The sequence below is a fragment of the Acanthisitta chloris genome, unplaced genomic scaffold (genome assembly GCF_000695815.1).
Source record: "Acanthisitta chloris isolate BGI_N310 unplaced genomic scaffold, ASM69581v1 scaffold4333, whole genome shotgun sequence".
Taxonomy (NCBI): Eukaryota; Metazoa; Chordata; class Aves; order Passeriformes; family Acanthisittidae; genus Acanthisitta; species Acanthisitta chloris.
In genome coordinates, this window is record NW_008665307.1 from 76917 (window position 1) to 104342 (window position 27426).

Genomic DNA, 27426 nt, shown 5'->3' on the forward strand with positions numbered 1-27426 from the left:
ACTGTGAATGAAAAAGCAATGTATTTGAGATGCAATCCTATAGCAGAAGTCAATTATGTCTACTAGATCTGGCCTGATCAAATTAGGTGCTGACAAGAACAGGTAGATCGACATTGTTGCCAAATCTACAAAAAACAACCCCAAACCAGAAAAAACAACCAACCAGAAAAAAACCAACAAAAACCAAAGAGAGACTTTCCAAAAATCTGAAAATACATTTACATTTCAGTCTTGCTCAAGGAAGATTTCTGGCAGTATTTTTTAATATGAATGTAAAAAACGTTTTAGACTAGAAAATGTCTCATGGTTTGAGCACTAAGGGAAAACCATGTAAGACTAATGGTGATTACCATTATACTTTTAAAATCCCACAAATACACAAAGGCTTTTCTTCTTAATGAAAGAACTAAAGTGTTTCCCAAAGACAACCTGAGACGTGTTTCTAAGTAATTTTTTTTGTTAAAAAAAATTAAAATGAAAGTAATTCCCTTACCATTCTCACATATCTGACACTGTAAAAAGTGACTTGTGGTTTGTCACTACAAAGTCAGAATGTAAATGTAGCTAGAGCAAAATGCTTACTCAGTGGGATAAAGCTGAAATATTTAAAAACAGCATATGTAGCCATAAGAAGAATGTTTTGTAATAGTTACTTAAGTTCATATTTATGTAAGTCTGCAATTTTCTGGGTATCTGATGAAGAAAACACAACATCCTGGTCCCTTGTTGTCCAGATATCTGAGTTATCAGGTCATCTGCCACACCAGTGACTCAACAGGTCATCTCAGACTACATCAGCTGATCAAATTTTTACACAGTATTCCAGGCAAAGTCTCCTTCATGAAATAGAAGCCTGGGAGCTGAATGGAAGGTGTGGGTGCAGGATAAGCCACAAAGGCCTAAGAAACTTGAAATTATTCAGCTGAGATTTTGACAGCTGCCTAGTGACCCCAAAATACCATTACACAGTATAGAAAACAGACTTCCCTGAATGTGCAAAAATGGCTTAAAACTTAGAAAACATCACTACGACACTTACTTTAAGTGACTACAAAAGAAGAAAAATATGGCAAGTGAAATTATTAAAAAACCCAAGATGTTTTGCAATCCAGTGATGTGATTGTGGTAAAAGCCTCAAAACTCCCCAGTTACCAACTCTGTTATATATTCATCTTCTGATAAAATTACACTACATGAGCACCAGTCCCTGACTGAAGGAGGGAGGGAACCAAACATAAATATATATTGAAACGATGCCAAAAAATACCTTAACTAGTAAGATTATACTAGTGAAGACCAAATACCTCTCAATTTATCCTGCTAGAGGGCATGAGCTTCCTGTGTCTTAGCCATATTGCTCAACATTGATTTTTAGCCTTTAACAATGGTTAAGAATTTGATTAATTGTCTGATTCACAATCCCGAAACATTATGTAAAAAAATTTCTCTGTGTACCAAAGGACTAGTGATGTTTTAATAGGATGATTGAAAAACTTTGGCTTTTCATGTACACTTGTGAGAGCTGAAAGTGTAGCCAAAGTCACAGTGTGGCTGAGCAGGTGGAACAGACTCAACCACCTCTGACTAAATGAATGGTAAATGCCACAAAGTGTGAAAATCAGACATGCTTATTTTTTTTCCTCTGCCTTTGATCACACATTGCAAGTTTTGCTGTTTTTTCCCAAAGGAAGGTGAGTCTATTTTCCAACTCTTCTGTGAAATGAATAGTTAAGAAGAACCTAAGGACTCAAAGCTCAGAAAAAGAGATGATCTATTACCAAAATGACACTTAATGGTATTACTTTGAAAGTGTATGCTGACTGTTTCCAAATAATCATCTTCCCAGCAGGTCTACAGTCTCACCAGTCTCTGTATTTTAATACTGGGAAGTGAGATATCTTTTACTATTACTGCTATCTACAGCACAGAAGTCAATACATGAATTTGCCAGCACACTGTAGATTTTCTCCTGAATTTTTTTAAAGCCTTTGTATTTAATGAAAAACCTTTGCTTTCGTATTTATACCTTTTAAGAAAATTGGCCTCATACGTGAAAATTTGTGAAACCTTCTCCCTCTAAAACCTTTTAGTTTTTGTAAACTCCTATTAGAACTACAGAAGGCAACCAAAAAGCAGTAATTTTTTTCCCTGCAAACAGATTGTTCTGACAATCACAATAGCAGTTTCTGTGTATTCTAGTATCTGCTGAGACACAAAAACAATTAGGGTGAAATCACAGCTCTAATTAAGATAAGGTGCTTGACTTCAACAGGGATTGTGATTTCACTCTCGGAATTCTAATTCGGGAACTGTTTGCGCAGTTAAGCATGTGGCACAGAAAGATTGGCATCCTCTACACAGTGCATATGCCATCTGTGTGCTTAAATTGGAACAGTGGCTCTCAAGTAGCCATTTTCTAGAATTTAATTCCCTTCAGTTGCAATCTGGAACATAACTTTGTGAGCAGAAGGGAATTAAACATTGCTGTGCAAAAACCATAATACCAAGTTTCCAGTTCAACAAGAACTAACTCCAAATCTGTTTTTCTTCTGTAACAACAAATACCTTTCTTTTTTTCATGGAAACATAATATTAAGCCACATGTAACTGTTACACACAACCATCACAAATTTACCTCAACAGGGTTATACAGAAACAGATTCTTCAATTAACCCTTAACAGCCCAAAGCAGCAATATAATGTTTAAAACCTAAGAAACAGGAGGATTGTTCCTCAGCTTAGGAACTTCCATAGACTTGCTGGAGAATTAGTTTAAATGGTCATTTTTTAAAAAGGGGCTTCCTAATGCATGAGTTGAGGATCCCCTTTCCTAATTCTTTTTTTTCATAGGCTGTAAAGAGTTAGTTAAGGTGCTGATGAGATGAGTATGAAGGCAGGGCTGAGTAGGTAGGTGGGACCTACTCGTGTTCCGTTATCTTTGTTGTAAAATTGGTGTGCGTGATCTAACAGGACAGGCAGAAACAATTTCCCAGAAAGCAGTAACATTCAGCCATCAGCAGGCAGTTAGTTACAGGACTGAGGAAGAAATGGGATGGCTCATTAAATTCATTACCTCACAGGATGAAGATTGCGTGCGATAACTTGGCACAATCTTAAAGGTAATACTTCCACGCATTTCCCTCTGCAAAAAGAGAAGCAATTCTGTAAAGACTGAGACACTGAAGATAAAATCGCTGATGCTTGAAAGGACAACATCAGAGTCTGAGAGCATCACTATGTTTTCTGATAGTAAATATTCAGAAAAGCTAAAATGCTATGGATAATTTGTCATTTCTCTTATTAACAAGCATTTAAATCATCTCTCATTAATCTCAAGGACAAACAAACATTACTAGTTTGTTCACCTGACCAGGTTTTGAATGCCTAGAATCTAGAACAGTGTTTTAATGTGAGAGAGTCAGAGATGTGTAGGATTCTTTCACGTCTTTGTAGATATGTTATCTGTGAGCCACAGAGTCTTTGCTACTAAAGCGACGTTTTCTTCCCTTTCATCATACATGTTGTACAGCAAAATTGTATCCAGTTTCTAGAAAGCTGCATGTTACTGTACTAACAGTAGAACTGTCAAAAATAGTCTTTGATCAGATCATGGGGTCTGCTGGTTTGCATTCACTATAGTATAAGAATATTCATACCAAGTAGTAACTGCAGAACAGCAGCAGATTGTGCCAACTTGTTTTCTTAGATGACAGTTTGAATATTAGTGCCACCACATGGCTGACAACTGCAGGACTTGATCTGGGCACAACTGTGAGCAGATCACTTCAAGTGATCTTTGAGTTTTTCTCCTTTCTCCCTTTGGCTGGCTCATGGTGACCCCCAAAAATGCTATTGCTCTGGACTCCCTTCAAGCTTGTATATATGATTCTGGACATGACCAAAGGATTAGTGATACTATCCAAGATCCTAAGATTAGAGTTGCATGCAGAAAAATTTACAAGTGTTATGAAATATCAAACTGACTCTTCTAGCAAGGCCCAAGATGGAGTTTTCCTGAAAAAAGATCGACTGTCTGAACTCAGAATATTGTTTTGCTGCTTTGTAACATCAATAACCATGAGCACAATAGTTATAAACTGAAAGAAGGGATGTTCCAGCCCAAAATACAGACACCATTTTTCCTCATGATGATAATTAAGTACTGGAACAGGTTGCCCAAAGAGGCACCTGCCCTGTCAAATCTGTCCTTGGATATTTTCCAGGCTTAAGCAGGCAAAGCCCTGAGCAACCTGGGCTGCATTCAATGCTGACTCTGCTTTGTGCAGGAAACTGGACTGGAGACTCCTGAGGTTCTGTAATTTCTTGACTTGTATTTGTGTAGTAAGTACACCAATAGTCAAGAAAAGTTTCTCTTCTCTCATAGCATACTCAGTGACTACATCTAGTGCAGGCTGAAGTAAGGGAATGACTGAGCAATCTGATCTAGTTCATGATGTCCCTGTTCATTGCAGGGGGGCTGGGCTAGATGACCTTTAAAGGTCCCTTCCAACCCAAACTATTCTGCGATTCTATGATCTTTATAGACTAACTTGGGATGAGTAAGAGGAGGAAAGCAGCATTTTTAATGCTGTGTCCACTAAAGACAAGAAAAGAACCTCCTGCATTTCAACAAGTGAAACTCAGACATCAGGAAAAAGCTCTGTAAAATGTGGAAGAGTTACACACTGAAGTCAACTGCCTGGAGAGTTTGGGGAAGCTCCATTACTTAAATTTCTCTTCTGAGTTGGCCAGACATGTTTCTGTCAGAAACAGCTGGGTGTCAGTGATCTTTTCTCTGGGACTAAATGGAACAAATAAAACGACACCTGGAGGTGCCTTCTACCAGTTCGGGGTCTAAGGTGAAAAAAAGCCAACACTAAAACCAGGGCAGAGCCTGGAGAAGGCTTTAAGAGCTGAACACAAACAGACTTTGCAATACATGCACATGTAGCCTATCAAGAACAGAAGAAAAAGAAGAACTCACAATTACATAAAAGTTTTGTCAAACTAAGACAGGCAGTTTTATAGAGAACATGAGAAAGATTTCAGGCACTTACAAGCATTTTTTGTAGTTGTTCTACGGTTTGATTTGCCACACTGATTCCATTTATTTCTCTGATTTCATCTCCTACATGTAACGTACCTGCAGAGTTAACGGAACACATCATCACCTTAAACATGTTTTTACACACTGAGATAACTGTAAAACAGTTCTAATACTCATACAAAGGCAGAAATGTAAAACAACATTAAATTATTTTTGGGCTAGATTCAGAAAAGGACTTTGCATTAGCTACCAAAGATTACAAATCTGTGTTTCAGTGTGCAGTGGAATACACCAGCAAGAGATGCTTGGGGACTCTATAAAGTGCATGAGGAAAACATCAGTCCCTTACAAGGACACTGCAAAAAGCCACACATTGAGAAGAAAGTCACCTGCAACTAGTCATCTGGAAACATTCCACAGAAATATTTGCAAAAAAAAATAAAAAGATAGAGATAGGAGGCAACTTCATAGCAGCTATTTTGTGATTGGGCACTGTGCAGTTTGTATTCAACATTGCTGGACCTGAAATTATGCAGTTCCTGTAACCCTCCCAAGAGATTTAATATCCAGACATCGCTGTTAAAAATGATAAAAATGATATAACTCCCCAAAACAAAGGCACAAACCCTATCCATAGGACTTAGACAGGTTCTCAAGATCACTGTCAGCTTACAATTGTGTTGTTCTAGTCAGTTAAAACTTTCTAAATATAGGTATTTTGAATGAAGGAGTGAAGTTAAGAGGCATCTAGAGCACTAACAACAAAAGAAGCACTTAAAAAAAAAAAAGGCAACACTACTGAACCACTGAAGTGCAGGTCATTTTCAAACTACACCTATGAGCAGAAGATGAAGCACACAGAGAATAGGTGGAGTCTCCTAAAATAAAAGACACTGTATAATGAAAAAAGAACAGAGTTTTAATGGGCACAGTTGGATTTTTTACCTAGTTTATCAGGTTTTAAAAGTTCTATCAGCCCCATTATGGAACATAGTGATGTGAAATACTGTGCACAGCATCACCACTACCTAAGCACAGTTGGAAGAAAACCTTCCTGTGACTCTTAGAGAAATCTCCTTTTAAAACTCACTTTTAGAGGCCAAATAGATTTCAATTTAGAAGGTCCTCCAAAAGGAGTATAGAAGTCTATCTGAATTACAGCTTGGCTTGTATGAAAACTTTCATCTTTCCTGCTTCCTGACAGGCTTGATCATATCAATGAGATGAATATTACATTTTCTCTTCCTAATTACCTGTTTCTAGATTCCTTTGAAATAGAACACTAGGCTAGAGAGAACTTCGGTTTGACAAATTCTTAAAATTTTTGTGTTCATCAAAATTAAAAATGTCTGAAAAAAAAAGTCTGAAAAATTAAAGTAACACTTTTAAGGGTGCAATCCAAGCCTGCAGGTAACAACCTAGCAGGAAACTTCACCTGTTTAAAGTAGGACAAAACCCAGTTACTATTTGACATCTGTTCTGGACACACAAAATGGAAAAAAGGAGAAGACTGGAAGTGAGGAAAAAAAAATAAATCAATGTTTGCAGTGTCTGTTATAGGAGTGAAAATTGAAAATAGCAATTCAAATTCTGGGCACAAAAAACATTTTTATTTCAAAACCCATTTTTAGGAACCCCAGCATCAAAAATATAAAGACCCTCAAGAACTGTGTGAAAATTCACAGAGAAATGTACAGTATTTTTGTTGAACAAAGCTCTTTCATTGTTGCAAGGAAAACTGTAACTAGTCTAAGGATTTCTTTTAAAAAACCAGAGGATTAAAAAAGTACAGCTCCAGAAATTATTGACATTTCAATCTGTTACTGAGTTATGCTCAGTAATAGTATAGTAATTATCCTAATTAGGAGCTAAATGAAACACAGGGGGCCCTTACCTCAAAACACTGGCAAACATCTGCAGCTGGAAGGGAACTAAAGCTGTGAGCAAGAGTTCATCCAGATGCAGAGGTACACTGCTATGGGACAGCAGCAATCCAAATGAGGAGTATGGACCACTACACAATTTGTACAGAACCATCTAAATAACCCTGAAGACAAAAACTATCCATGAGCCATGATTACCTTGCCGGTGAATCATTCCTCCGTGCATAATTCTTGCCACAATGCAATGGTTCAGCTCATTCATTTTTAAAGTGATTCCCTAGGAAAAAAAAAAGAAATGTGTATACTTTTAAAAATAAACCACTAAGCACTGTGGTTGAGTGGTTAAGAACAGTAACTTTTCCTAAAAGCTTGAAGGCAGGGTATAAATTTTAAGGTTAAAATAAGAACTTTGTTACTCACTTAAATACGAGCAATGAAAACAGAGACTATTTTTAAGGGAAGATGCAATACTTTAACATATGAGCATACAAGAGTCTGCTTTGCTAAAAATGTGATGTTGTATTGAAGTGCAAAGTGGCCAGTTGGAATTAAAGTCTAATTTGCTATAACTAGTGCAAGGTTGCTTTCAAACACAACCAGCTCTAGTGGTACAGCAGCATATGAATGAACATACAGCACTGTAAGGATACACACAGAAGGATAAGTACCTACAACGACTGCTGAACTATTCCAGTTACATTGGCAACCTTACTTTGACATGTGGCAACTGTCACCAAAGTCATTACAATACTGATCTCTACCAGTAGAGCCAAGAAAAACAGTGGTTCCCTCCATACCATTGGTTCATCTGTGTTCTTCTGGAACTGCACCAGTCGAACCCGTGTTACATTCTCCATATCCATGTCGCCGTTGGCGCTTTCCGGAGAATCTCCGTTTAGGTATGGAGAGGTGGGAGGAGGTGTGACTCTCAGCGCTTCATCACTGTAAACTTCATGTGCCACTACATCATGAGTCTGAAGTAAGGCCTAGAGGAGATTACAGCAACAAAACATCAGACTTCAGCACCTCTGACGTCCCTCACTCATTCCCTGGAAGTGCTTTTCAAGCTTTTCAGAAATTCAAGGGAATCCAAGATATTTGTGCCTCACTTTCTACAGAGGAACTTTTCCCTTAAAGGAGACCAAGATAAACTTCAGCAGACTGCAAATACACACACACATGCCTAGTCTTTAAAATCTGTGAGTTAAAGTGATTTTTTACTGCAGATACCTCAGTGAGAGTGATGCTGCCTCCCTGTCCCTCGTCCTCTCAACACCTGTAAGGTGTCAGAACTAGCATTTCAGATGTATTTCTAAAGTGGAATCCAAGGCAGAAATGGGGTTTCTATGGCCTCTACAAAACCCTACATTTGTTCCCAAGGTAGCACTTCTAAAATGTACCATGTTATAAAGGATAATTTTTAAACACTTCACATTCCCATTTCTCACATCAGTTTGAAACTATGGTTGGGAATTCAGCATTCTAATGATGGAATGGAATTCCCTAAACTAACAATGCTTTGCCCACATTCCCTCCTGTTTTTCCAGTGTTTCAAGTGTGTCTACACAAATATTATTTTTAGTTAAATACTAACCTATATCTGCATTTCCTGTTTTTCATTTAATTTTGTCAACCACTAAGCTCAAACTTGCAACAATTCCTCTGCATCTGTCTACTTAAGCAACATTTTAGAGATCTGGATCATGTACGTAAGTTAATAATAAAACACTTTAATAACATTTACTTAAAATTTATTGAATTGGGTGTAAACCTATGTGTGACTACTCCAATGGAGGTTTAGGAATTTAGCTTAGTTCTCATTCCAGCATCTGAAAACTGTTTGCAGTTGGCCCAAACGGGACAAGAGCAGCCACAAGCAGTGGTGCCTTAGCTCTGGCTGTTACAAAAATAATCCATTTGAGGAGTGACTGTGGCCTTGGCTTTGTGGCCAAGCACTCTTTAACACAGTAAGATGATCTTTGTTTCCCTCCCCTCAACCTGCTCAAAGCTACTTACTCAGCTTCACCATTTAAAAGACATGTAGATGTGGCACTTAGGGACATGATTTAGGGATGACTTGGTGGGTCAATGGTTGGACTTGATGATTTTGGAGGTCTGTTCCAACCTAAACAATTCTATGATTCTATGCACCTCCCTGTATATGTTATAAACTCCACACTTTAATATTACTTGAATATTAATATACTTTAATATTACTTTAGAGCAACTTGATCTAGTGAGGAGGTGTCCCTGCCCAGGGAGGGGGTTGGGACTAGATGATCTGTAAGGTCCATTCCAACCCCTAAATTCTCTGATTCTATGAATTCTTGGTAATTCAGGGTCTTGTATTTGTTTCACATCAAATGCTTGCACACTTTATTCTAGATTTTTAGCAATAATATGAATCTTGTAGGAGGTTAAAATATGGTACTTTGAACAGTTTTAAAGGTCCATAATTATACTGATAACTCCTGAATGTGTTAACAAAGAAGAACACAAATCCAGAAGCCCCAGACATTAAAGTCCAGCAAGATCCATTTAAACATTGAAAACATTTAATAAAAAGATTGCTATTGGACTTCACTTAAAGACACCTGTTTTCATGCATTTCTGTAAAATTTGATAATGTAAATTTTTTCCTGTCTCTTTTTTCTTTGCAGAACATGACAATCCTGCTAAAAATAAGTTTAATGAGAACAACTGATTTCTCCAGTATTGCAGGATCACTGTCTGCAGAGAACAGCGTAGGAAGGCACATGATGATGGATAAAACTTCAATATTTAATTAAGCAAATGTCTCCTAGTACAGCAAACATTTTGATTGCTGCAACATACTAAACATATATCATAGAATCTTACAGATAAAACTGGCACATTTGAAAAACTACTCAAAGTTGTGTAATGGAATAAAAGTTCCTTGAAATGTACACATAACAAGTGAGGTATTTGGAAATCTTTTAAAGAATTCTTATGTTAATTACCTGCTGAAAGAACTTTATGCAAAATCGACACACATCTCTTTAAATTAAAATGTTAAGCATGTACAGACTAAACTGATAATTTGTATCTGTACCCAAGAAGGTACCCAAGGGTAAAACAAAACTAAACCAACAAAATACCTTGAACTCAGAGATCTGTTACAAACAAATACTTTATCAGCTTTGGGTCTGTAAAGGTTTATGCAGTATCTAACCCAGTCACACTGTGATTAAATAAACAGGACTGTCTATATTCTGTTGTCTTCTGATTAGGGATAAACGTCAGGTAATGATATAAATGAAACACTCTGTTAACATATAGGTGTTAATGCACATGCTCCCACTTATTACCCCTCTGCTGCTCTGCACCACACCTGGCAAACACAGAGTGCAGACTGACAATACTGTTTTATACAATTATTCCTTTTCCTAATAGTCTGTTTTAAAGGCTTCAGCTCTGCAGGAAAGTGTTGCAGAATGGCACAAATCTGAGAAAAACTTTGCTCAGGTCTGCAACCCCCTAAAAGGTGTATCTGGGAGGAGGAGTGGGGATGATGGGCAAGGATGGAGTTGCCTCTTTGACACCTGGAGGCTCTGTGGAATCTGCACCCTGCAGAGATGGTTCCACAGCAACTCATGTTGCTTTAAGTGCTGCTTTGTGTGTTTGTGCCATTCCTCCCTAACCCCAACTGTGTGTTTTGATCCCCTTGCTAATTCTAGCTCTGGCAGTATTCCTATTGTCCTAAATTATTTTTCCTAAATGGGTTGCTGTTTTGTTGGAGGAATTCTCTACTAGTTTAGCATAGTGCAATACTGAAGTGCAATTTCAGATGGAAGTCAGAACAACTGTAAGGGACGGGATGAAACCTGGGGAGAAAGGATGATGGGACTTCAGCAATCAGCAATTTAGCATGGGATGCCATTGACTAACTTGCTGAAATTACTGCTCATCAAAAACACTTGTTATGGAATTGCAGTTTATTCCTTATAAAAAGTACTTTCTGCAGAATTGCAGCAAATCAATTCTGACAGATGGTTTTAAATTTATGAGGACATCAGGAAACAGAGATACCTATAAAAGGGGATTTTCAACTCAATTTTCTTGTCACTTGATACATGAAATTTCTATATAACACAATCACTTTTATTGATGCCTACTCTGAAAATAATGTATACTTTAAAAATGCTCTTTCTCCTCTGTGCCTAATGTTTTTGCAACACTGTGTGGAAATTACACACAAAAAAGTAGATCAAATGAACCTTCAAGTAGTTCCACCAGACTGGACTTCAGGAATGTGAACCAAGTTATTATGTATTCATCTCCCTGAACTTAGGACAATTACTGCCCTCAAATCAGATTAGGGAAACAGGCACAGTAGGAGTAGGTATGGAACAGAAACTCAGTAGACTGTTCAAGATATTGATTTATTGTAAAATATTATTAAACGAACACTTATTTTGTAATGATTTAACACACCTTTATCCTAAGACCACCATGGGAAAAAGGGAGATTTCAGCTCTACCTATGGACACCCAAAAGGATTCATTTTTCTTTCTGTGTGCACCACAGCTCCCCCAAAAGACAGTGCAACTGCTCCAGAATTAGATCACTCCAAACTGCTGATAGTTTTCAGCACAGTAATGAGGACCAATAGCAGCAACAACACTAAGTCTTTTGCCAGATCAACAGATTAGAAATACTTATTAATAGGTATATTGTCTGCAGTTTCATCACTTGCAGATTTGAAGAACTTCCTGAAGGAATATTAAAACCCAATAAAAATCACCCTCACAAGAGCAGCATTTGCTTACCATGAAATGAGGTTGTGTTAAAATACGCTTTAGCTCCTTTGCATCATTGTTCTCTGGGTAACATGAAATTTCTTCCAATACCTGCAAAATAATCAGGAGAAATGTCCCTAGTAACTTCCTATTAAATAGAGCTATTAAATAAGTGAAAACCCCTCACTGCTAAGTCAGAATATCTCCAAAGGATTATAAAAACCAACATTTTTGACAGGAAAGGGCTTAGGAGAATGTGTCCCCCCCACCCTAAGAGAATAAAATACCTCATTCTAATTTTCTTTCTGAAAGAGATTAAAGCAGAAATTTGAAGGAAACAGTTGTTCTTTTTTCAATTGACAATATTCCTCCAACAGCTAAATCCATGGAGATAGAAATGCAGTGCTAAAAAGTGACACACATGACCAACCACCAGTTGCTGCTTTTGCACATGGTCTCACTTTATTAAAACAACCAGTTTAAAGGCAGAATTAAAAATACTCATAAAACCAATTGTTAAAGACATCAAGTGTAGGTGGCCCATCTGCTAACCCACCTCCAAGCTCCAGATTTCATAAATCTCAGCCACACTTCAGCTTAGCACTGGGAAAGGAGGAGGGAGGAAATAAGCTTTGACTCCTTTGCCTGCAACCTGATTCTTACACCTTTATTTTCACATGCAGCTACTTGGACAATGAGAGCAGAGTATTTTGCTTCTGGAAGCATCTCTCAAGATTGACTGCCAGAAAATTTAGCAGAATAGGATTTGAGGGAATTTGTCAGTGTGACTTATAATGTAGAGTTTTAAAGTCTTTCTGTTAATTCTAATAGCCCTATAAAGTGTTTTCCTATGACATTACCCCCAACGACTCGACTATTTTTTTACTGATAATAATTAGCACTCTTTTTAAACTACTTGCAATACATAAATAAATAAAATACTCTTTGCCAGGTATAAGAATTAAGAACATTTGTCTATATTTAACTTTGGTCTTCACCTTCATTGCACTTCCAGGTCTGCTCTTCTTAGACCTATGATAAACTTGTTTTTCCAAGTTAAAAATCTGATACTTCGAATTTTTTGTGACTGACATAAACACCAAACTTCTGCTGCAGATGAATAAACCCAACATGAATGATGCTGCAATTACCTAACAGGAGTGTTCATTTTAACACTGCTCTGGTTACAGCAAAGGTTGAATGATTAAACTAATATAATCCTTACAGACAGAATGGAATTCTGCAAGTTTATGCTACTTGTTACATAACTTAAGTAAGCAGTGGTAGAATTCCAGAAATAATTCACATAATGAGTCTGAATACAGATCTTAATAAAGACAAATTAGTTCCACTTTAAATACAATCAAGCTTTCAAAGTAAAAAATGTATTTTAAAGCATTACCTCTTTGGCTCTCTGTACAGCATCACTTGGAGGATTCCTGATTTGTGGCGAAGATTTTGTGTTTATTTTGTCATAAAGCTGAAATAAAAAGAAAACAAACTGCTGAAATTGTATGCTACTTTATATAAATTAACGACTGCTTACAGGAGTCTGGTTGTGTTACCAGGATTAGGATGATGCTAAACTGCAAAACCCTAGCAGCTTAGTTTTTTTGGCTTTTCATTTTTAAACATTTCCTGACTTGAACATTGCCATAGATTCAGAGTTCATAGGATGACATGGGAAAGTTCAAGAGGTTAAGGGATTCTGCAAACCTCCCATGCTTTTTCCACAGATTTACAGAAACTATATTCTTCTGCTAGAAGTGCCCTATGAATCTTGAATAAATGCTGAAAAGCACACATTCTGCTATCAAATCAAAATCCACACAGCTCACTCTTCCCAATAAATCAAAACATCAAACATTCTGAACAGCAATTAAAATAAACCTCGGAATATGGGAAAATATTCTTGAACAAGGACTTTGCAGAAGAGAAAAACAGACTTTCCAAGAAAAGAGTGCTCACAAACCAGAGTACCCTTATTTTACCAGCATTTTCTATCCACCAGCAGAATGCCAATGTATTTAAATAGGCTATCACAGACCTTCCAGGTTAATTATTGCTTAAAAAAAACTTTCAAAACCCACTCAACTATGCAAAACACAATAGGAGAAAGATCTTTCTTCAGTTTCAAATTAGAGACAGATATTACAGGTTCTTTTCCATGCAAACCTAACAGATTGGTGAATGTGTTAAAGGAATAAATGTCTACTTAAGAATTACCAGGCACTGTAATAAGTAGCAATTTCAAATAAAAACCTTTTGGCTTACAACTCAAACAATATAAAGACGGTCATGTCTGTAATTATTTCCTATTTATGTGAGACTGCTTTGAAAGATAAGACATAGAAAAGAAAAAAAATAACTAATTTTAAGATACTAGAGAAATTTTCATCACACTGAGGGTGGTGAAACACTGCAACAAGTTGCCCAGGGAAGTTGGGGAACATCTCAACATTGGAAATACTCTTCTCTTTCTCACATGAAACACCATTCAGCTTTAGAAGAGATGTAAATTGCAATAAACACAATCCAGTATCATCATTTTCCTGTGTTAACAATCTAATGCACATGCTGGACCTCTCAAGCCCATAAACAAATAAATACAAAATGAGGAAACAATGTCACTTCCAGAAAAAAACATTGCCTGCAGGATACCTATACCAAGATCTTGGGGCAAGAAAAGTAGAAAAGTCAAGCTAAATCAGTTTCTTCCAGTGCAACAGCTTCACTTTGTGCTTCCAATACACTGCTCTACTCCACAGCTGAAGCAGCCTTGATCATATTGAGGGTTTTAAAAAAAAAGCTTTCTGCTAGCTTATAGTTCAGGAGATACTTGTGTGCACAATTATTTGTTTCTACCTTTTCTTACATAAGTAAACAAAACCTACTCAAACTCCAGCAACTCCAAATGACTAAGTATCACACTTCTATACCTGTTAAGACACTGCATCAAGCTCTGTGTTCTGGGCAAAGCACAGCAGAAAATGCACAATACCCAACATAAACATCATTAAAAGCATTTTTCTCAAAGAGTCACAGAGACATCCTGTTTAAGATTAATGAAATTGCAGGAAAGTTACCATGAAAATATGTTTACTAGTTATTTCTAGCAATGGTTGAAAAGCTAAGCCACTGAAATTGCTAATTGGCCTCAAGTCATTGCTACTCTGATCCAAAACAACCAGCAGTTTACAGAAACAATTTTTACTCACTATCATGGGACAGTTATCTTCTGAGATTAGGAAGGAGGCAGAAAGGAAAGTAGAGAGCAGAGTTCCTCTAAGAATGTTTAGCAAAAAAAAATCAAGGCAAAGTTCAGACTAAACAAGAATGCATTTATTTTTCCGTAGCGCCTTCATGCCGAGCCATGGCACTAAAATTGCAGCTCCCAGAGCTGCTGCTTACTAACATTTGCTTCCAAGGCACCAAACTATTAGGAGAGTCTCTGACAGTACTTAAAGAAAGGTTTAAAACCTATATGTTACCCCAGCCATGGGATCTGTTCACTGTTTCTGGAGTTGGAAGACAACCTCCCCCAGAAAAAGGATGGATTTTTGGTAGCTTTACTAGCATGAGAACATCTCTTAATTTTGAAACGGTATTCTCTAATTCAAGTTAATTCATGGAGTTTTTAGTTTACAAGGGGACCAGGCTACATATGGTAAGAGGAGCAAAGCTTATACTATGCATTAATGCACCAGAACTGGTGAAGCAGTCCCACCATCCTTGCAATCTTTGAAAAAGGTTTTGCAATGCTTTTCAGTATTTTTGCACTTAAATAATAGTGCAAGAAGCAATTTAGAAGCAGGAATCTGCAGCTCTAGAATTCACCTCTGAAAGCATCAGAATGTAGAGGTGTCATTTAGACACATTAAAAAGAACATCTGTTCCCTTGGACACAAGAATCCAACATACCTGTACACAAATGTTCTACAAAACAGTTAAGAAAACTTTGAAGGAAACCTGTTTGGATACTTCATAAACTAAAGTGAACATTAATGATACTTACAGCTAGGCTGTATATATTCCTATGGTACAGGACACATGAGTATGTGCAGTTAACTAGAGAATTTTAATCAAGAAAAAGAGCCTGTGCTGGTGCCTTTCAGCAGATCAGGAACTCCTTCAGGGACCACACCAAAGGTGGTTTCTGGTGGAACAGAATGAACTGGTTCATTCTTCACTGTCCTTAGCGGAATGCTTTTCTATGTATTACAGACCTACAGCAGGACAAAATCTCCATGTGCCCTAATGATGGGCTTTTTTTTTTTTTTTGCTGCAAGTCTCTATTTTCCAGCAAGTAACTCTGTCCCCTCAGCCCAGGAGCCCAACCACCAACAGTTCCACTCAGCAATAACCATAAACATAACAATCACAATTTTCTAATAATTAAAAAAGAATTGCTGTAAAATGCCACAGCTATTGTAACTTTTGGCCTTTCCAGACTTTAGAATACTTTGCATCTCAGTCTCACTCCTTAGTACCAGCTCTTCTGCATTTGCTAGAGAGAAAATCAAAATGAAGAACTTGCTCTAGACAAACTTGACAATCCCAACCGAAATATTAACAGAACTTGATATAACAAACATAAAGAGACATTATAGCTAATAAACAGAATAGTACTTCTTAAAAAGGCAAGTTTTGGTTTAAATTTTGCATGCTAGAACACAAATGCTATGGAGAGAATACCCACAAGTTGTCAAGCAGTGCTGCTATCAGCAAACCAGCTTTCACAGGGTTGAGACTTTTTCTTCTCTGCCTGGATAAAGGGAACTCCTTTCTTCTGATATTTAAAGCAGACAGCCCAAAGTCTAATCCACAATCAGGGAGGCGAGACAAAACAACAAACTCTCCTCTTCTGACTAGTTTTTCAGATGTGCAGAAATTCCTTTTAACTATTTCCTGTCAGAGGAGTCAGAATACTGTCCCAGCAGTTGTGTTCCCCATTCAATGCCACACTGAAAAACTGAGTTATGTCGCAATCAGGAGAGACTTAGCCTCACTGCCTGGTCTAACCTTGAATGAACCCAAAGTTAGATCATACACTGAAATCAGTAAGTATTTTATCTATCTAAAATGTGGAAGTTTCTCTGAGAAACTCATTAAAACCAGAGCTACTGAGCTGCTAGAGCATAAACCCCCATGATCTTTCAACTCAAATACACATAAAGCTGTAATTCAGACACACAGAGTTGCCAACCTCAAATATATCCTCAAATCGAAACATCTAAAATTAATCATTCAAATATGTCCTTATATATTTGACTTCTGCTTTCTGAACAATATAACCACACGTAACACAGTGATATTAGAGGATAGTTTTCCACCACTTTTAGGTTTTTGTGCCATCTGAAGAGTCTCAGGTGGAGGTGCTGCCCCTTGCACAGCAACATTTACTAACAGATTTGCTTGTTGCCCTTTACCTCCCATAGCTTCCTACTGTGCTACTCACTTACCCCAGAGGTTCCATGTGCTGCAAGTCTGAAAGAAATCCATGACCTACTGAACAGAACAATATTCCTAAGCAGTGACATCAAAGAAGGGCTAAAGTTGAAGAGCCAATTAGCTAATTGATAGACTACTTCATTCTTTCTTCTGCCTGTTCTGTTTCACAGCTCCTTTTCCATGCAAAATATTATAACCTTCCCACGGATTCCTCTTTCCTTGGGATTCTATGCCCTCAGAGAAACGTCCCTAAGATAACAATTCCTATTGGAAAACACACTGAGGAACAAGGTCACAGTCAGCAGATAAAGCTATCTTCAACTTTGTTTAGAGATGGTTTGTTCTGTCAAACCCTCAGTTTGACACTGTTAAGGACTGTGCCTGCAGCTCACTCTTACCCCTGGAGCATCAGTGACCTAACATTCACTGCCCAGCACAATTCTACAGCACAGATCACAGTCCCACCCCGTATGAAAGCCTGAAACATCTTTAAGACTCTACTTTGTGACCTCTAGAGCATTACAGGTTACAGCTCTCCACATTTTTCTGCATGATACACTTGTAGAACAGGAGCACAACCAACCTTCGTGCTCCAATTCCTTACACAGTGAAATGCTGAGCAACGAAACAGTAAACAAAACTACTTAACAAAAGGGTTCAGGAAGCAGTTTATCAGCTGAAATGAAGATTCCCTGACAGAGTATTCTCAGAACAAGACAGTCTGAAGCAGAACATGAATCCTGTCTGAACAGACAAGTGTTTGTTCCCGTCATGCCACAGCACTGACATTTTCAGAGGAACTTTTATCTGCAAAACACAGATCAACTGCAATTTGCATCTGTATTCTTACATGTTCATAATGTGTTACTTGTAGAACAGAGTTACACTTGCAGCTGCCTGTGTCAGAAATAAACATAAACCCAGATTTTCTTACACCTTTACCTACAAAAACAGGTAAGAGGAAATGATGCCAGGTAAACTCAATCAGCCCTATGGAATTTCAGCTTTTACTCCAAGCTTCACTGAAAGGGCTGTCAAAAGCAGTGGAACAGGCTGTCCAGGGGAGTGATGGAGTCCCCATCCCTGGAGGTATTTAAAAGTCATGTAGAAGTTGTGCTTAGATACATGGTTTAGTGATGGACTTGGCACTGTCAGGTTTAGAGTTGGACTTGATGATTTTTAAGGTCTTTTCCAAGCTAAACGATTCAATAAGCACCAGGAAAAACTAATCCTTCAATACAGAAGGGCTTTAAAAAGAGGTATGTTCCATGGACAACACCTTGATACATCCCACAGAATAACCTTTGCTCCTGTCTTTCCAATATGGACTAATGACACTAGCAGAACTACAGGCACAGGTTAGGCCTAAATCAGCTTCATTCCCAGTTCAGACACTTGAATTATCTTGTCAGGGATAGTTCACTGCTTTGAAGAAAAGGATGTTAGTGACCATGACCTTTATTCCAGCAAGATACAGAATCCATAAAACTAGTTAAATCCACAATCACCACAGAGCATTGGCAAAGCACATTACTTCTCACTTGCTCTGTAACATGGAGCACTTACTGCACCAGGAGGTGCTAACACAGGACTTACCAAACATTTTTGTTTCTCCCTATTCATGTAAACTTCTTGCAATACTTAGAATAAAAATATCCTGCAATGAGATCACCAGTACCTAGAACTGCCAACATGCACCAGGCAACTACCTGAAGAACTGGAAGTAGGAGGCAGTGAGGTCTGACTAACTTCAAAGATAGAAGCAGAGCTTACTGGGTTGTTAGTATTTTGCCTATGGGTATTTTAATGTAAGCCAAGTGTAGACTGATGTATCATTCCAAAGAAAGCTCCCAGCACCAGAAAGCAGAAGTACTATTCAAGATTTGTGGACTGTATCCTAGGCACTGCAGCACTTATTTTTGTCATTTCTCAGAGTAAGTCCCAAGCTACTGAAGAAAAAATAAAGCTGAGAATCCGAAGCTTTATAAGGAAAAAACCCCCAAACACAACAGGTAGCCCTTATGGTTAAAAAGGAATTGAATCGAACTTAAACTATACACACCACAATAAGGCACAGTCAAATACAAAAATGATCCTCTTTACCTCAGGACAAGATGAGTGAGGTTAATTAAATGTTCTCCAAGAGCCACGAATGCAATTCTAGTGTTCTTTGACATGTCAGGGCCTAGTAACTCAAAAATACATTGTAATCATTGCAATTTTTAGTTCCACATAGAAAAAAAAAAAGTCTATGGATTTATGGTTTTGGAGTAAGATATGTTGGTGCACACAGACACAAACTGACACCCCCCCCACACAGGGAAGATGACAATTAGGCCAAGAGGAATGGACTAAGTAGTGCAATTCCCATTTAAAGTACATACTCCACTAAGATGAATTCCACTCAACGCTTCACCACATCAGTATCAAGATTATAAATACCAAAAATGACAGAACATTAGTTAAAAAGAAAACAGGTTAAGTGTAGTGAAGTAACTATCATAGTGTCATGTGATCTGACCCAGAACTTTTCATTGTCAGAAAGTGGTGGATAAAGGAATTTCTCAAAAATTATTCTCAATCAGTATGAAAGTTAGTTGGCTCTTATTTGTGTTAGTCTTGGGTTTAAGAGAGTTACTCATCTCTCACATTATATATTCTAAAAATATGGAGCAACAATGCTTTGTGCTCAGAAGACAAAATATAAGACAAATCCCCTATAGAAACTTGTAAGGCAGAGAAACAGGAAGAACAAGAAAACAATGAGATGATGCTGATGACCTATCCCAGTCACAGAATATGAAATGCAAAGATATGAAGGAAGTTGAAAATGGAAGGTAGTTGAAAGAGTGATTATGAAATAATACAGAAGAAAACCTGCTTTTAGTTTTATTTCAGACAAAGCCTTCCAGAGAAGTTACCTTTTAGAGAAAAAGCAAACTGCACTGGGGATGATGGTCCAGCCCAACTGCTGAAGGAATTCTTCCAATGTTTCTCCCTATGGCTTGGTCACTCTTCCTTCTACAGCACTTGGGAAGGAGTTTCCACTGCCATGTGAGAGACAATCCCTCCCACTCCCTGGGGCTGAGCATGCTGCCTCTGCTGGGCTGGGCTGAAAGCCAAACTTGACTCCCCAAATAGCAAGGTGCTTTCCTGCCAACATACTTCTTTTTCTTTTTTAACAAATATTTTCCATTGGTTTGTCTTACAAGCGTATGAAATAAAGGATAATTAAAACTACCAAAACAAGGTGTTTTAAAACTGATTAATTCACTTAAGGATAAAATGTTCTGAGGAAGTGTAAGGAAGGAATCTGCCACATGCTTTCTGATCAGTTTTTGCAGAAGAAAAGCATTCCTGGTTTACTAAAATGTGTTCCCCTCCTAAGTTTAACATAATCAGTATTCAAGTAAGGCCCAATGTGGATCCAAAAAAACCATACTATGTGATTCACATAGAAAGCCATTGTTATTCAAAGCAAAGCATAATAAAATGAGATGATTCATGAAAATATTTAAGCTTCTTATACACAGCTGCTGGTTTTCTTTTCTATATAACACGACAGATATTCCTCTAATCTATTCATGATTTAAAATAAAAGAAAGGAAGAAGGAAATGAAAGGATCTTGAAAAGAGAAATAAAAAAGTTTTTTGCTTTTTTTTAAGATTTCTTTTTATTCTAAAATATGTAATAAAATTGTTAAAACGATACACTTTGCTCAGAAAAGAGTATATCAGGGGTAAGTAAATGCATGAAATGTTTAAGACATATTCAAACAGAGAACTATTGTATCAGCCATGGCTGGACACTGCTGGATAACTGCAACTTTTAGAAAAAACATTCAAATTTTCTGTGCCAACATCCAGCACTGAGAGGGTAAACAGAACAAACCAAAATAAATCCAGCACAATGCTTTAGCCAACCATGTAAGAAGCTAAACTGAGGTTCCAACAACATTCACTCCAGCAAAAGAGAAAATATGTTTCCTTAAAAGTCTGGACTTCAGGACCAAAATCTATTTGGATGATTGAGTTCAAAGAAAGCCTAAGGAAACTCTGGGAGTGTGCACAGATGCATGTTCTTTTGAAACATTACCACTACCAACAAAGGGTAACAGAGATAAAAATGAGATTATTCTCTTGAAAAAAAATCAGTATGCCTTAAATATAAGCACTGTGGATAGAAATAAACTTGAAAAGAAAGAAGTGGCTGCACATATAGGTATGATTCAAATTGCTACTCCAAAATTTGTTTAAAACCATACGTGTGTAATGTGTTATGCCAGCAAAAGGGAAAACAAACTTTATTAAAAGCTCATAACGCTTCTAGATGTGCAGAAATAACATCACTTACCTTAACGATTCCATCTAGGAAAATAATGTAACCAACTTTTCAAATTAGCAGCCAAAAGATCCCAGCCCAGAGAACTATCTGCCCCAGGACAGACAGATGCAGACAAAGCCAGTGGCAGAGGGAGAGGCCCCAGGCACACAAAAGCTGATATTGTTCTCCTGCTGAGCAAAAATCTCACTTGTAAATCCAACGACATCTGCATTCAGAATCACCCACAGACAGTGTCCCTGGAGAGGTGACCAAACCACTTGACTCAACAGCAGAAAGATTTCTCTTGTCTCCTTCAATACAGGCAGCTGCATAAAACAGCAGCTCCTGGTTTTCCATTTTAGCAAACTTTGCTTCCTTTGATGCACTCAGAGAGATGAAACAATGTGTAAAGATCTTCCCCACTAGGCACAGCTTTGAAGCCCACTATACTTTTCAAAACAATCATTACAGTAAAATCTTTTGTCATGATGCAGAACACCAAATGCCTCCAAAATTAGTAACCTCTTCACATTTCTTTCCAGCTTCTTTATCAGCACTGCTGGCACAAGACAGCAATGTCTCCCAGCATCTCCTTCATGAAAGTCACAAAAAACGTAATTTAATTCAAGCATTTGATAAGCCTTCTCAAAATCTGTCAGTGGCAATAAAAAGCTGTTTCACTATTTAACTCATGTTTTTCCATAAAGTTATTTATATACTTTACTACATTCTTTATCATCTAAATTGGATCCCAGAATGAAACAGCTTTATATAGTCACAAACTCAGACAGATCTAAGTCACACACAGGAATGTCCTACAGCATTCACCAAAATTTGGATCATCACACTTCAAACAGAAGCAAGGAACAAAAAAGTCTGTCCAACCCAAAGTCACTCTTTTACTTTACAAGAAAGATCAGTTATGAAACAGTAATTTTTTTTTGGTAGTGAATTGCTGTTTTAGAAGGGCCTTTTCTTTACTCCCCCCAGTAAACAAAATCAAGTTTTTAATACTGAATTGTGTAACTTCTGTGGGGGAAAAAACCCACTCAACACAATAGAAGGTTTTGTAAAATGATTAAAAAACACAATGAAACTGTGAGTCCACATCAGGATATGCTGATGTATTGCAGGATTTGGCCCAGGGTGAGTAAAAACTACTATCTAAGCAGTTGGCACCTTTTCCCCCCTTGTTTTTTAACAGCTTTGGCACCAAAATTGGAAGAGAGTCTTAAGAAAACGATCTAAACAGACATACACAAGGGAATCAGTTAAAACTAGTTGATGGGCTGATGCCTTCTATGGCCTTCAGAGGTGCCTGACCTTATAACACCTAAGTTCATGAATTACTGAGAAAGAAGACTTCTATTTAGTGATCTGCAAAAAGCAACATGTGGGTAACTTGCACCCTTAACACAAAGATTGTGCGTTCTTTTTTTTTTTTTTGTCTTCAGAAAAAGAGTTAGATCAGAGTCAAAAGAAGGTATTTTAGCAGCAGGCATGATCTACCATCATGTGCCTAATCTAAAAATAAGGATAACTCTTGAGAAAGAGTAGGAACATGAGAACAAATTTAACTGTGGAAAATGGCCACGGAAGAGGAACAGGAGTTTAATGCAAAGTGACAGCCACAACGTCAAGGCTGATTAGAAAATCCCTCCTTAGTGGAATTATAATGCTTTATAGGTTACTTGGTCTGGGGACTTCAGGAACCCCAAACACTCTGAGAGGAATAAACAGTTTCTCTGACAGACTTTCACCCAAGTACAACTGATGATTTTTTCAGAGGTCTGAGAGAAACTGGAATAGTATCAATGTATAAACAGAAACCAACCTCCCACATTCAAGTCACAGACATGAAAAAGCTACACTTTCACATAATACTGTCTGTAACTCGCTTCAGTCTTTCAAATATGTATTTCATGACACTGTAATTTCTTAGAATATTATTTTGCTAGATTCTAATCAAAGCATTTTTGAGGACTATTCTATCATCCTCCTTCCACGTAGCATTTTGTTCTCATAGATATGTTACTATAATGTGCAATTAAATGTATCCCTTTCTGTCTAAGGGAATGACCAAAGAATGGGAAAATTTTATGGATTCATTGCAGCTTTTTCTTGTTTAAAAAGCCGCAACACACCATTAGAGAAACAGCAGATCATGAATGAAGTACTATGAACCAAACTGGTACTGTCAAGAACAGAAAAAAGGAAAAGCATTGCAGAAGCATGAGTTAATGTCTGGCAGGCCTGTCAGACAGCAAAACACTGAACCTAAGGCCATGTGATTTACCAAAGCCTGCAAAATTATATGAGAACATAATAATGGTTAATAAATATCTAAAACCTTTCTGCATGAGAGACACAAGTGTTTTGGTTCTTACTACACTCACATTATTCTAGTCCTGTCCAGATTTTTAATTTCTCATTCATATTATCTGATCACCTTACTGCAGCATGTAATATACAGAGTAATTTAGGCATCTGGACCATAACTTAGATAAACTGGGGGAAAAAAGATTTGTATTTTAATGCAAATTGCAAGATGAGTTGTTGGACATGCAATTCAGGAAAGTCCTGAGCTCCTAGTCCCTTCTTCCTGTGTGCTTCATATAATGACTTTTTAATGTAAAAAGCATAAACATTTATCAAGAACAAAGATTAGAACTGGAGTGTTGTGCCAGAGCAATGTCCTCATCACTTAACAGCTAACTATCTCTGGCTCCTGAAGTCACACGAACAGCTTTTCCAGCAGCATCGTGTCCCATCCAGGCCAGGTCAGAACTCAGCAGCTGCACTTGCTTCTGGGTGGAAGTATGTGTGATCTGAATCCTTTACACTGGAAGAATGCACAGAATTCAAGTGACCCACGATCTGCTAATCAAATTGTAAGAAATGCACAAATCATCTACCACATTTTAAAGAGTTTGGACACCAAAGGACCTATGGCTCCATTTACATTTAGACCTTACTCCTGCAAAGCTGCACATAGGAGCTAAAGCATTCAACAATTTGCCAGGAATTCTTTAAAGTTTCTACAACCATAATCATCTACCTGCAGATCAGATAGCTGGAATGATTCCTATTCCTGCAAGTAAATTTCACTGGGTAAAAAGCACAGAGACCTTGTTAGACTTGGGATATTCACTAAGGCACCCAAGCTGTTCAATTTAACACATTGTAGTAAAATGGTCATCAGCTATATGGTCACATGAGCATTTAGGTTTGATCCAGGAGTGCATTTTTGAAATGAATCTTCTGATTATGCCCTAATTTGGTTTTCACTGTACAGTGTTACCAGAGCAGATTTACTCTCAAATGACACTAAATCAGAAGATGCTCCAAGTAGTTATTCGGTCCATAGGACTGCAGTATAGTTAGTATAAAGTAGAAACCCTGAAAATACACAAATTTGTCAACACTGGGTCCTCAGTGTCAACTGCTTTGCTCTACAGATCTGCTACTGTTGTGTCGTGGTACTTGCTCATAGCCTACACCTCTGTGCATTTGGTTCCAACCTGGTTTTTGTTCTCAGTGCAATGTGTAGATTGCTTTAGAAAGAGTTGGTCTTGCCTGAAAGCAAATCTTCGTGTTTCAACATTACGTATCCATATATCCCAGTAAAAACATCAGGGAAATTCTTTTCTGCTGCTTTTTGACCTCTATTTTAGACCCCAATACTATGCACACACAGAAGTCACTGACAGCATGATGTGCTTTTGGATTTGTCCTTCAAAGAAGGTTTTGACACTCCAGTAAGACACTGCTGTCTTTTGGAGTATTAGCTCTTGTGAACCACAGGGTAATACAAATTTAAATGACTGAGCCTATTACACACTGTGTTCAAGTGTAGGAGAGAAAAAAAGCACACCTAGGTGTTTCACACAAAAAATGTTATAAGAATATCCCTAGAACTGGTGTAAGATTTGTACATTACTTTCACATAATAATAAAAATGGAATGAATCTGTACAGTTATAAGGTTGCAATTCACATTGAAAATAAGAACTAAAAGCAGCCCTTATCAAAAGAAAAAAAAGCCTTTCTGATGAACTGTTTTAAAGCCAAACTATTAACTCAAACCAAGTCCTTAACCACTTACATATTCTAAAAGATTTTATATTTACAGCAATAAAAAGCATTTTTGTGTGTAAGGTGCTAGTTGATTGTTACATTCTACACCTAAATAAATTAGTTTCAGTAGGAAAGAAAAAAGATAATATGCTCAGGATAAACTAAAATACTGAACAACAGGTATGGGAACACATTCAAATTGTTAATCACAGAAAACTTACATCTAGTAGTGTGTGAAGATGCTGATCCTGGAAAACACTGTGAAGAAAATCTAAGTCTTTTTCACTGCAGTCTGTAAGTGCATGAATTTCTTCCAGGCTGTCCAGCACCTGTGAGACTGCTCCTATGGGGCAATACACAGGGGGGAAAAAAGAGAGAATAAAAAAATCAGTAAAGCAAAGGCTCATGGTAAAGTGAACTTTGGAAAAGGAAACTTGCACTTCATCTTGTACAACTGGAAGAGGAGCCTAAAAAAGCTGGAGTTTTTACAGGAAAACTCACTGAATAAACTTTACATATACCAACAGTGCCCACATCTAATGTAATTATACATAAGAAATGGTTTAATGGGACAGAGGTTAAAACCTGATTTTATTAAGCTTAGCTTTCTTCTGTTTTAGCCTGGTTTCCAACGATGTCTCATGAAGTGACTTGGATTATCAGCCTGTCCTCACCATTCTCACCCAACCTTCTCTTTCTTCGCTTTTTTGAGCTCCTGGCCCATTTCAAATACATATGCAAAATTTTGAAACGTCAGTAAAAATGATCTTGAAACAAAATTTGAAACTTCAGAAAAATGTTGAAAGAACCAGTGATTTGACAAATACTTTTAAAATCAGCATCTGGATAGAGGAGGGAAGAGAGAGAAAGACCTAACTGCTATGTCCTCCAGAGGACAGAAAAAGGCTGTAACATGAGCTCTCTTTTCATTCTGTTTGTTCTGCTTGCCTGGTTATCTCACACCCACCTATAACACTTGCTGCTTTTTGACCAGTGCATTGTTTTGGGTCATAGGACGATGGGGATGATTTTCACATGGCATGGGGGTGAAAAGAGAAGCAAGAGATATGGAGACAAAAAGGAGAAATGGGAGGAGAAGTCCATGAGGAAAGTTGAACTCACAGCAGGGGAGGATACAGAAACATCCAAATCCATGGCAAACCAGCCCATAGTGGCTCTGTGTGAAACAATTTCTTTTAAACAGGTATCAGTGGTGCCTGCCACCTGTGTGCATTACTAAAATGCCAACTTTGGCTTATCTAAGCATCCAGGCACCATGCATTCAGTTTTTCCACAGTGCTATAAGCATCTGGAAAGAGGGCACCATATCCAGTGAGAGTCTGCAACAATGCTGCTGACTGACAGTGAACTGTGAGTGCTTCTTCATAAACAAATTCCTAATTCTGGGTACAGAATTCTATACATTCTCTGCTTCACTAATATCCCATCACTATGTTCACCCTGTTTACTTATTCATTCATCTATGTCCTTTTGACAAGAGAGACTAGATCTAAAAATTTGCTGTATTTATTGAAATTCCATCCTCCACTGTATGAACTCTTACCAGCCTCCCTTAACTCAAACTCTTTTGCATTGCATTTTCAGAATAGCATGAAACAAAAACCCCAATGCCCTCTAAACCACGTAAGAAAACAAATGAACTTTTTTTCTTTGAAAACTTTGAAAACTAGAATGAACGTAACAGAACGCACAAAAAACCTACTACACAAGATTTGTGACCTTATGGCTTAGAAGGATGAGCAAGTTACAAATTTAGAAACTCTTGCATCAATCACATTCAGAACAAATCTCAGACTAGGATTCTCCTCACAGTTCCCTGTGCACCAAGGCTGAGAACCTCACAACTCATGGCTCAGGAGCTGTG

At 37.6% G+C, this 27426-nt stretch overlaps 1 protein-coding gene across 3 annotated transcripts in view; it reads right to left on the minus strand.

Annotated features, from left to right (window-relative positions):
* CASK (calcium/calmodulin-dependent serine protein kinase (MAGUK family)) overlaps nt 1-27426 on the minus strand; it is a 127292-nt gene that overhangs the window by 19870 nt on the left and 79996 nt on the right. For all 3 annotated transcript variants that reach the window (XM_009071674.1, XM_009071672.1, XM_009071671.1), the window contains 7 exons: nt 25763-25884; nt 13093-13170; nt 11721-11801; nt 7728-7916; nt 7129-7207; nt 5058-5143; nt 3074-3142 (listed from right to left, as the gene is read on the minus strand). In XM_009071674.1, the coding sequence (XP_009069922.1) occupies nt 3074-3142; nt 5058-5143; nt 7129-7207; nt 7728-7916; nt 11721-11801; nt 13093-13170; nt 25763-25884 (704 nt within the window). The remainder of the gene's footprint in view (nt 1-3073; nt 3143-5057; nt 5144-7128; nt 7208-7727; nt 7917-11720; nt 11802-13092; nt 13171-25762; nt 25885-27426) is intronic.